Consider the following 12,161-nt stretch of genomic DNA (forward strand, 5'->3'; position numbering starts at 1 on the left):
ATATAGATGTAATTGGCTTTCTTCAATCAGACACATGGCAAGTGTTGAATTGGCAAATGTTGTATCCTTGACATTTTAAAAATACATGTTAGAAATCTCACTAGAGAAAATGTTCTTCAAAGAGTGTGTATTCCTCTTCAGGCTAAACACTCTAAAGTTCCTCCTGAAAGCACTGAAAGGAATTCTCTCCAGGCATCATTCAAGTATGTGTCTTAATGAGTATGCGTCTTAATGTCCCTGAGAATTACTTTAGATATTTAAGGTCCTAAATATGGTTAGAGTAAAGTCAATCACAAAATTATTTGGCAGCTAACTATACTTGCCTACTGCCTCCAGTAATAGAAAGGTAAAGCAAAGATCCAGAGGGGCACGTTTCAGTTATTTAGCATCTATCTCTTTCCTTCCCGTGACCCCCTACAGGAACCGCCCCAGCCCTGACACCCTCCAACTGTTCTTCCCTCTTTCTCTCATCCATCAAACGTATGCAGATTCTACAAAACGTCCTTTTACCCAATCATCTTGTGTACTGCCACGTATCTGGCTTACTACAAAGTTGAGCAGATTAACGAGGAGAAGGGAAATGCTCACCGAACATCAGAAAAGAGCAGCTGTGAACATATACCCTTCTCTCTGTAATGGAGCCAGGCAAGCAGTTCTCTTTGGTTGCCTGGCTCCAAGGCCAGGTGAAGTTTATCCAACTCTTCCCAGATTCACTAATACAGATGATGAACCTAATGCAGAAAACCAACCTGTGTCCCCTAGGGGCAACACACACTTGAATGTAGATGATCACTCAGGAACAGATCAAGAGGCAGTCTAAATTGCCCTATGTCAGGCAGTAATGTAACCAAATCTCCAAGAATCCTGAAAATAGACTTTCTGACTCACGGGACAGGGGTTGGTACCTCATCAAACATGACTGGAAAACACCTATAAGGGTCAGCAGACAGACCTGGAACTATCTATAGTTCGTTTTTTTCTTTTTCTTTCACCCTATGTCTATTATAAAACAGAAAACATACTCCTATAAAATAACAGAAAAACAGGTTTTAAAATGGTGACTATGTTGTAAAGAATATGTAACAAGTTATAAATTGGTCTGGTTTGTGAGTGTTTTTGTGGACTAGTCATAAAACCTTCAAGGTCAGATCCTAAATGCATGTAAAACTTGCTGCAACTTAAACAAGAGAGTCACAAATAAAGATATGCTCTGGAGATTAGTGTTGATGGTGACCCAAAGGGGCTTTATTGATGGTGAAAACAGACTATAAACTTCCAGATTTTCATTTGAGCATGATGGTTTCAAGAAACGTGGATAAAAGTGATGCATGTATATTACAGCGTTGCTTCATAAATCAGGCTTTTAATTATGTCCATGTAACTAAAATTAAAAATTGAACCATTTCATCTAACACCCTAAAAGTATAAGCAGGGAAATTCCTTATATCCAGGTTTACCTTATATTCATCATGTAGCTCAATATAGCCTTTACAAGAAAATACGGCAAGTACTATAACATAAATGACCACAAGTAAGTTTACTTATGCACTTCTCTCCACTGCCTCATTGACATTTTCTTGAGCAAATGGATATACTACATTTATACCAGCTCAACTCTGACTGTTGAGAGGGAAATTTGAATATTATACTGGTCCAAATATCTGATCTAAGTCTGATCCCATTTACTCATATGCTCCTGAGTGTGTTAATAGTTGCTTGGCCCCTGGAGAAGATACAGCTAGGTTCTTACCCAGTGGAAGGAGCTAAAATTCCAGATGGCTTCAACAGTACCTCAGCTAAGATGATGCTTGACACCAATCAAACTGGTCAAGGGTTGTGCCTAATGACAATTATCAGGTACCAATCAAAATGCATCCTCACTGAAGGGAGAACAAATACACTCCAAAAGTAGGCACTAAATAAACTACGATTAATAGTCTTTTACCGGCTCCTAAGTCTGTCTTTAAGCTGAATTTTTACATATGTCAGAACAGGTATGGGGTTCCTATCTAATACCAATCATGTGTTTGTTTTAATATACAGTATATAGAGCATCTTATTTTTCTTGTTTATTTAATTAATTAAATTTAAAAAATAATTTTATTGGGGGCTCATACAACTCTTATCACAATCCATACATACATCAATTGTGTCAAGCACATTTGCACATTCATTGTCCTCATCATTCTCAAAACATTTGCTGTCCACTTAAGTCCCTGGCATCAGCTCCTCATTTTACCCCCTCCTTCCCCGCTTCCCCCTCCCTCATAAACCCTTGTTAATTTAGAAATTATTATTATTTTGTCACCTCTTACACTGTCTGATGTCTCCCTTCACCCACTTTTCTGTTGTACGTCCCCCAGGGAGGAGGAGATATATATATATATATATATATATATATATATATATATATATATATATATATATATATATTATATTATATATATATATATATATATATATATCCCTGTAATCAGTTCCCCCTTTTCGTCCCATTCTCCTTCCATCCTCCCAGTATCACCACTTTCACCACTGGTCCTGAAGGGATCATCTGTCCTGGAATCCATGTGTTTCCAGTTCTTATGTGTCCTCTGGTGTAGCCAGATTTGTAAGGTAGAAATGGGATCATGATGGTGAGGTGAGGGTGGGGGGAGCACTTAGGAACTAGAGGAAAGTTGCATATTTCATCGTTGCTACACTGCACCGAGTGGCTTGCCTCCTCCCACGACCCTTCTGTAAGGGGATGTCCAGTTGCCTACAGATGCATCTTAGGTCTTCACTCCGCACTACCCCTAATTCACAGTGATATGATTTTTTGTTCTTTTATGCCTGATACCTCATCCCCTTGACAACTCATGATCACACAAGCTAGTGTGCTTCTTCCATGTGGGCTTTGTTGCTTCTGAGCTAGATGGCCGCTTGTTTACCTTCAAGCCTTTATGACCTGAGATGCTATATCTTTTGATAGTTGGGCACCATCAGCTTTCTTCACTACATTTGCTTATGCAACCGCTTTGTCTTCAGCGATTGTGTGGGGAAGGTGAGCATCATGGAATGCCAGTTTAATAGAACAAAATATTCTTGCATTGAGGGAGTACTTGAGTAGAGGCCAAATGTCCATTTTCTACCTTAATACTAAACCTTTACATATATGGACCTTGATCTATTTTGTCATTCTCATATAAAAATATATTTACATACGTACTTGCTTTTATTTAGACCTCTATAAATGTCCTTTACCTCCTAGCTCTTTCCTCTTTTTCCTTTTCCTTTCCTATAGAGCACCTTTCTATGATACAAAGCACGTGAGACCCAATAAGACATCTTTCAGATAGCAAAACAGTGATGACAACAATGCTTTAATGTGTATCACAAAGTAGAGCATGCTGAATGTTACAAACTGAACGAGCACTGATTACATAATATAATTGGCTTTATGGAGATGGGTGGGTGAAGTAGTTAGTTTATTGTGCCAACCTGGCTGATAAACACATGTGGGGTTAATTGAAGGGCAGAGGGATAAATGGCTCAGTGAGCCTCGCCTTTCTAGTTCTTAGGTCTCTTGATTTCTGATGGTCGGACGAGGGTGCAGCTGCCTTAGCCAGGTCCCTGTTTCAACTAGCAAGGCTCACTTCCTGCAAGACATCCTTGAGGAGAAGCCACATGGACCTACCCCGATGCAGCCCTGGCTGCTGGAGCAGCCATGTGGAGACCCCTGCCAGTGCTGAGATGCTTACACGTTCACTGACTTGGCTTTCCTCCTGCAATCGGCATCATTGTGTCTGTTTTGTGAGATGGAGGAGGACTTTGTGGATTGGTGTTGGACATATGGGTTAATGTTGCACTTGTGGGCTTGGGCAGCACTGGGTGGGGATGTTTTCTTGATGCGCACTTAACTTTTATATAAAACTCCCTCTTATACATGAATTTCGGTGGATTTGTTTCTCCAAAGTACCTAGACTAACATAGTGGGTCGCAATAAACTGTGAACTGGACAGTCCTAACCTAGGGACTGCCTGGATCCATCTTCTTGAATAAATTAATGATGTGATTGAGGAAAACTCAGAATCCAGAAAAGTAAAGTATGTAAGAAAGTATTTTGTAAGTAAACTTTACACTTCTGGCTTTCAAAACAGAAATTAAAAATACGACTTATCAGAACTTTGAAAAGCTCTGTCAATTCAGCTTAAATTCTGAGGTGCAGTGTGTATTTATAAATTTTAACATTATTTTGTGCTTGTTAGTTTTCATGTTAAAAATAATTGTATAATACCATCTACCTCTATTCGTGGATGTTAAAAATGAATAATACAATGTTTACTGGACACTACTGGATGCTTCTATGATCACTGAATATTTCCTGAACAGAGACAGAATGAATAGAAAATATTCGTTCATGAAAGGATGACCCAGCCAAACAGCCCTACCCTATGTGAAAGTTGACGTAGAATAAGAAAGACCACATAAAAATCAATGCATTTGAACTATGGTATTGACAAAGAATACTGAATGTATCATGGGCTGCTAAAAGAGCAAACAAAACTGGTTTGGAACCAGTATAGCCAGAATGCTCCTTAAAAGCAAAGATGGCAAGACTTCATCTCATGGACTTTGGACATGTTTTCAGGAGCCACCAGTTCTTGGAGAAGGACAACATGCTTGGTAAGGTAGGGGGGCAGCAAAAAAGAGGAAGATCCTCGATGAGATGGACTGACACAGTGGCTGCAACAATGGGCTCAAACTCATGAAAAACTGTGGGGATAGGGCAGGACCTGGCAGTGTTTCGTTCATTCTGTTGTACACCGGGTCACTATGGGTAGGAATCAACTCAATGGCATCTGACAACAAAAACACAGTCAAATCAAAACTTATCGCTTTCTTACTGAACTAATATGAGAGAGCTTAAATTTGCCAATTCTGAAATTAGGATGCAACAGTCAGAGGTGGGGGGAGAAAATGGGAAAGCTTTCCCCTGGAATTGGCGCAGGAAGCTGTTTCCATGCCAGTAGAGCACGAATCTGATGCTTGTGCTAAAATGGGTAAAATTGAAGTTTATTTCCAAAAACAGTGGTGCTGTTAAGTGTGCCTGTGAGATCCAAGTTGCTATTATTCAGCATTCCAGGGCACATGGAGCCTGAATGTCTACCAGCTTTTCCGGATTCATCATTCCTTCAACTGCACTCTTCTGATATTTTCAGATTAGAGGTAAATAGCAAGGGAACTTTTGCTATATATGCAAACCGTCTTATCTATTTTCAGGCATTGTTATCTTTTTGTGACATACAAGAGAGAACAATGTTGCAATTTCATATCAACAGGCTGGTTGGTTGCCACCAATAGTTGAAGTCACACCTGGTCCATCCTGTGTGCATGAGGCCAATCACAGCCTCACCTGTCCTAATGTGTCCTAGTGCAGGGTCTGCCGGGGTGCCGATGCTCCATGGGGTTGCCTTCATTCCACATGTTTCCTGGCAGTGAGTAACCCATCCTGAAAAGCGATACATTAAAGAAGACCTGGGTGGAAGGAGTCCTAGCAACACAGTGGTTAAGTACTTGGCTGTGGACTGAAAGCCTGAAGTTCGAGCTCATCAGCTACTATGTGGGAGAGAGCTGTGCCCATCTGCTTCCATAATAATTACTGTCTGGCAACTCTATGGGGCAGTTCTACTCTGTCCACTAGGTATCAGAATCTACCCCAAGGCACTAGGAGGATGTGAGTGGAGGGGTAGTGTTGCTGGTTTCATTTTACTACACCTGGGGGCAGGGTATCGAGATGAAGAAATTATTAATCCAAAGGTAAGTGTATTTCCTTTGGTTTCCAGTTTGGAAAACTGCCATTTTGACATTTTGTGTAACTTACGATGTTATGCTACTGAAAAAATTATCTGGTGTCTAGATAATTGCCGCTTTACTGAAGGACAGAAGCACAGAGTACACAGAAAAGGCGCTCCAAGGCTTTCTAACACTGCAGAGTCCCCTGAGCTAAGAAAGGTTCATGAAGAACCTTAAATATGTCCATGGCGCGCGCACCCTGGCTTGCTCAAAGTGAGAACTTGAACTCTTGCTGTTGAAGTCAAGGACTACAGCCTTCAGTATGGATTACAACTCATTGTGAAGACCAAAATCCTCACAACTGAACCAAACGATAACATTGTGAGAAGTAGAGAAAAGATTGAAGTTGTCAATTATTTCATCTTGGATCCAAAATCAATGCTCATGGAAGTAACAGTGAAGAAATCAAACAATGTATTACACTGGGTAAATATGCTACACAAGAACTCTTTAAAGTGTTGAAAATCTAGGATGTTACTTTGAGGACTAAGATGCGCCTGACCTAGCCACGGTGTTTTCAATTAGCTCATATGCATGTGAAAGTTGGACACTGAACAAAGAAAATTGATGCATTTGTGCTTAAGAAGAGTATTGAAAGTACCAGGGACTGCCAAAAGAACAAACAACAACAACCCTGTTTTGGAACCAATACAGCAGGACATCACGTTTGGTAAAGCGGAGGGGCAGTGAAAAAGACAAGTCATCCACAAGTTAGTCAGACACAGTGGCGGCATCAATGGACTCAACATTAATTAAGTACAATTGTGAGGATGATACAGGAGCAGAGTCACTAAGAGCCAGGTCTGACTTGATGGCACCTAACAATGGCAACAATAACGTCAGGGAAGAAGATGGTCACTATCAGGCCCATGCCTTTTGTTTTAAAGATAATTATATTGTGGGTTCTTACAGCTCTTATAACAACCCATAAATCAGTTGTATCAAACATATCTGTACATATGTTACCATCATTATTTTCTAAACATTTCCTTTCTATTTGAGCCCCTGGTATCAGCTCCTCCTCCCTGCCCACCTTGTGACCCCTTGATAAATGATAATTATTACTTTTTTAGTTGTTGCTGTTTATATTCTTTTGTTTTAAGTCATTTTATTGGGGGCTCTTACCACAATCCATTCATTGTGTCAAGGACATTTGTACATGTTTCCATTATCACTTTCAAAAGATTTTCTTTCTTCTTGAGTATTTGGTATCAGTTTGTCATTTTCCCCCTCCCTCCCTCCCTCCCTCCCTCCCTCATGAATCCTGGATAATTCATAAATTATTATTTTTTTCATGTCTTCTGACTGCTGTCTCCCTTCATTCACTTTTCTGTTGTTTGTCCCCCTGGGTGGAAGTGGGGGTAGGGTGGGGTGATATGTCAATCATTGTGATCGGATCCCCCTTTTCCCCCCAACCTTTCCCTTCCCCTCCTGGTATCACTATTCACATTATTGGTCCTGAATGGTTTATCTGTCCTGGATTCGCTGTGTTGTGAGCTCTTATCTATACCAGTGTACATGCTCTAGTCTAACCAGATTTGAAAGGTAGAATTGGGGTCAGGATAGTGGGGGTGGATGGGGAGGAAGCATTAAAGAACTAGAGGAATGTTGTATGTTTTGTCAGTGCTATACTGCACCCTGGCTAGCTCATCTGTCCTTTCCATTTGACCCTTCTGTGAGGGGATGTCCAATTGTCTATAGGTGGGGTTAGGGTCTCTGCTTCGACCCCCTCCATTCTCAACAATATGTTTTGTTTGTTTGTTTTGGTCTTCTGATGCCTGTTACCAGATTCCACTGACACCTCGTGATCGCACAGGCTGGTGTGCTTCTTCCCTATAAGCTCGTTGCTTCTTTGCTGTATGGCCACTTGTTTAACTTCAGGCTTTTAAGACCTAAGACACTTTTCCTTTTTATACCCGGGCACCATCAGCTTTCTTTACCACATTTGCTTGTGAACCCATTTTTGTCTTCAGTGGTCGTGCCGGGATGGCAAGCAACACAGAATGCCAGGTTGTTAGAACAAAGTCTTCTGGCATTGAGGCAGGGCTTAAGCAGAAGCCCAAAGTCTGTCCACTTCCTCAATGCATTTCCATATAAATATATGTACAACCCCCCCCCCCCCAACTATCACGATCCCAATTCTACCTTGCAAACCTGCTTAGACCAGAGGATGCACAGCGGTCCAGTTGGGATCTGGAAACACAGGGCATCTAGGACAGACGAACCCCTCAGGACCAATGGTGAGAATGACAATACCGGGAGGGAAGTGGGGGTAGAAAGGGGGAACAGATCTCAGGGATCTACATATAACCTACTCTCTGGGGCATGGGCAACAGGAAAGTGGGTAATGGGAGACGCTGGGCAGTGTAAGATAAGATAAAATAATAATTTATAAATTATTAAGGGTTCATGAGGGAGCGGGAGCGGGGAAGGAGGCAGAGGGAAAAAATGAAAATGAGCTGATTCCAGGAACCCAAGTGGAAGGTGAATTTTGAGAAGGCTGAGGGCAACTAACGTATAAGGGTGCTTTGTTCAATTGATGTATGTATGGATTTTGATAAGAGTTGTATGAGCCTCAATAAAATGACTTAAAATATATATGTACACAGGCCTCTGTTTTGTTTTGTTTTTTGGATTGTGCATATATTTTTTAAACATTTTATTAGGGGCTCATACAACTCTTATCACAATCCATACATATACATACATCAATTGTATAAAGCACATCCGTACATTCTTTGCCCTAATCATTTTCAAAGCATTTGCTCTCCACTTAAGCCCTTTGAATCAGGTCCTCTTTTTTTCCCCCCTCCTCCCCATGAGCCCTTGATAATTTATAGATTGTAATTTTGTCATATCTTGCCCTATCCGGAGTCTCCCTTCCCCTTCTCTGCCGTCTATCTCCCAGGGAGGAGGTCACATGTGGATCCTTGTAATCAGTTTCCCATTTCCAACCCACTCTCCCAGCATCGCCCCTCACACCCCTGGTCCTGAAGGTATCATCCACCCTGGATTCCCTGTGCCTCCAGCTCCCATATGCACCAGTGTACAATCTCTGCCCTATCCAGTCCTGCAAGGTAGAATGCGGATCAAGGTAGATGGGGAGAGGAAGCATCCAGGATCTGTGGGAAAGCCGCGTTCTTCATCAGTACTACATCGCATCCTGACTGACCTGTCTCCTCTCCTAAACCCTTCTGTGAGGGGATCTCCAGTGGCCGACAAATGGGCCTTGGGTCTCCACTCTGCACTTCCCCCTTCATTCACTATGGTGTGTGTGTGTGTGTGTGTCTGTGTGTGTATGTATGTATATATATATATATTTTTTTTTTGCATGATGCCTTATACCTGGGTCCCTTTGGCACCTCGTGATCACACAGGCTGGTGTGCTTCTTCCATGTGGGCTTTATTGCTTCTGAGCTAGATGGCCGCTTGTTCACCTTCAAGCCTTTAAGACCCCCAGACACTATCTCTTTTGATAGCCGGGCACCATCAGCTTTCTTCACCACATTTGCTTATGCACCCGTTTGTCTTTGGCGATCGTATCATGGAGGTGTGCAGCCACTGATATGATATTTTTGTTCTTTGATGCCTGGTAACTGATCCCTTCGGGACCACGAGATCACACAGGCTGGTGTGTTCTTCCATGTGGGCTTTGTTGCTTCTGAGCTAGATGGCCGCTTGTTAATCTTCAAGCCTTTAAGACCCCAGACACTATCTCTTTTGATAGCCGGGCACCATCAGCTTTCTTCACCACATTTACTTGTTCACCCGCTTTGGCTTCAGCAGTTGTGTCGGGAGGGTGAGCATCGTAGAATGCCAATTTAATAAAAGAAAGTATTCATGCATTGAGGAAGTGCTTGAGTAGAGGCCCAAGATCCTTCCGCCACCTTAACACTAAACCTATAAATATAGACACATAGATCTATTTTTCCATCCTCATATATATATTTGCATGTACATGTCTTTGTCTAGACCTCCATAAATGCCCCATTAACTCCTAGCTCTCTCCTCCATCTCCCTTGACTTTCCTCCTGCCCTACTACCATGCTCCGTCCCCACCTGGGCTATAACTATACCTCTTCTTTACGTAATCTTACCCTCGATCATTCCCCACCAGGCCTGCTACTCCCCCCTCACTACCATTTTGGGTCCCATGTTGTTCCCTTGTCCCTGTGTTTGTTAACACCACTTCCTTGCCCTCCCACCTCCCCCTATCCCAAGTCCCCCCGGAACTGTCGGTCCCATTGTTTTTCCTCCAGATAGTTCATCCAGCCTGTCCTATTTAGACAGACCTGTCGAGACAGTAACATGCACGAAAACAAGAGAGAGGAAAACAAAGCAACAGTATACAACCAGACAACACAACAACAAACCACTGACAAAGAACAAAACACTTCACGAAAGAAAAGCTTGTAGTTAGTTCAAGGATTGTTTGTTGGTCCTTAGGAGTGTTTTCCAGTGCAGTCTGTTGGGGCAACACACCCTGGCCCCAAAATCCACTTTCAGCATTCCCTGGGGACCTTGCCACTCCATTCCCTTGCTGTTCCGCTGTACTCCCCCAGTACTTTCAGGCCTCTGTTTTATAAGTTAATATATTTACATATGTACACACCTATGCTTATACCTCTATCCATAACTTTGCTTCCTAGATCTTTCCTCTGTTCCCTTTACCTTCCTCTACTCCACCCTCACGCTTGCCCTTCTTCTTCCACTTAGTAATTCCTCTCAGGTTGCTGTTGTTCCAACACCCCCAGGATCTCTATATCCTCCTCATTGTTGATTTAATTCCCTAGTTGTTCCCTTGTCTATGGCACTGTTAGTTCACTGCTCCCTTTCCCTGACTTCTCTTCCCCACAAATCCCTCCTAAACCATCGATGGGTCCTGTTGTTTTCTCCTTCAACTTGCTTCTGTGTTTTTCTTCTTGGCAAACCAACAATAACAGAGACAAAACAAAAAGAAAACAAAAGATTGAACAAAAAGAGAAAAAATAAAATAAATAACTATCAAAAAACCCTGAAAAGCACAGATAATCCCAGGTCTGTCCACTAACCTTTATGACTATCTCTCCACCGGTTATGGGAGGGTTCAGTGAACTGCCCCTCCTAGCCTGAAGTCTATTTGGTGGGGCTCCTCAGGGGCTTTGTGGCTTTGCTTTGCTCCCATTTCTGATCTGTTATGTTCCCTTCTTGGTTCGCCCACGGTAGGGGTTTCAGACCTGACTCACTCCCTGCCATGTATCTCCAGTATTGTCCTCTGTCACGGTATGCTCCAATGAGAAGACATCATGTCTCGAGCTGTTGTCGGCCCATACAGTCCTCTCTGTGCCTTAGCAGCTCCATGCAAGGACATTGTCCTCAAGGCTTGGTGTGCCCATGTGGGATCTAGACCCATACTCTCTCTTTTTCCTTCTCGGCTTACTGCCCTGTGGGTGTGGCAGGCTGGCCCCTCTCCCCACCCTGTAGATTAAATGTTGTCCTCTGTAGCACATGCTTCTAGGGATGTACGACTTAAGGAGAGCTGCTACCCAGAGGTTATGATGAGGAAAAATCGCCTACCTGGTTACACTTTTTAAATTCCTTTGTCTTTTGATATCCAAATCTAAATATATACTTTTGTGAGTGGTTCTTATTTTACATAGCATTTTGTACATAGAAATTTGGTAAACTTTAAAACAAACCCTTTATCGATAAACTATTATTGATAATGGAAGATACTATACAAGTTTTAAAATGGAGAGGGATGGGGTAAAAGGGAGACAATGTCAAATAGTCCAGGAAGGAAGAGAATGTTTGGAAACAGAGTGTGGGAGCAACTGTACAATATTGTTTGATGTGATTGACTATGGGATGACCTATGTATTAACTCCCAATTAATAACATTTTTAAAAAGAGCTTTACTGTTGCCACTTATTGGAGAAAAAAATGACAGAACTGGATAGAAAGTGAACTTCTGCTGCTAAGTCGAACCAGCCAGTCTACGAGGTTATCTTCTGCCAAAAGCGACTAACACAAACATAACTGACAAAGGCTACAGAAGGATTTCTGGCTGCAAGTCTTCCAATACAAGTTGCCAGTGCACAAGTTGGAGGACTCACCATTCTTCCTCTCATTCAGCGGGGGTAAGTGCTGGCTGGACTGCAAGGAGAGCTCCTGGAATTCATGAGCAACAGCTTCGCTTTGAGGACTTGGAACAAGATGAGCTGATGGTCCCAACTCCTCCTCAGTGTCTGCTGACCCTGTGTGATCCATTGTGTCCCAGCCGCTGGCAACAACTCCTAAATGTGGTCTGCTGAAAAGACTGTTGAGACAAACAATGGGTAAATGGCATT

The 12,161-nt window shown here is 42.2% G+C and overlaps 1 protein-coding gene across 2 annotated transcripts in view; it reads right to left on the reverse strand.

The window, feature by feature from the left end:
- Positions 1-12,161, reverse strand: part of MRTFB (myocardin related transcription factor B) — a 264,346-nt gene that overhangs the window by 143,209 nt on the left and 108,976 nt on the right. For both annotated transcript variants that reach the window (XM_075564270.1, XM_075564268.1), the window contains exon 3: positions 11,928-12,130. In XM_075564270.1, coding sequence (XP_075420385.1) covers positions 11,928-12,081 — 154 coding nt within the window. In that variant the 5' untranslated portion in view covers positions 12,082-12,130. The remainder of the gene's footprint in view (positions 1-11,927; positions 12,131-12,161) is intronic.

Source organism: Tenrec ecaudatus, chromosome 12, assembly GCF_050624435.1.
Source record: "Tenrec ecaudatus isolate mTenEca1 chromosome 12, mTenEca1.hap1, whole genome shotgun sequence".
NCBI classification, from domain to species: domain Eukaryota; kingdom Metazoa; phylum Chordata; class Mammalia; order Afrosoricida; family Tenrecidae; genus Tenrec; species Tenrec ecaudatus.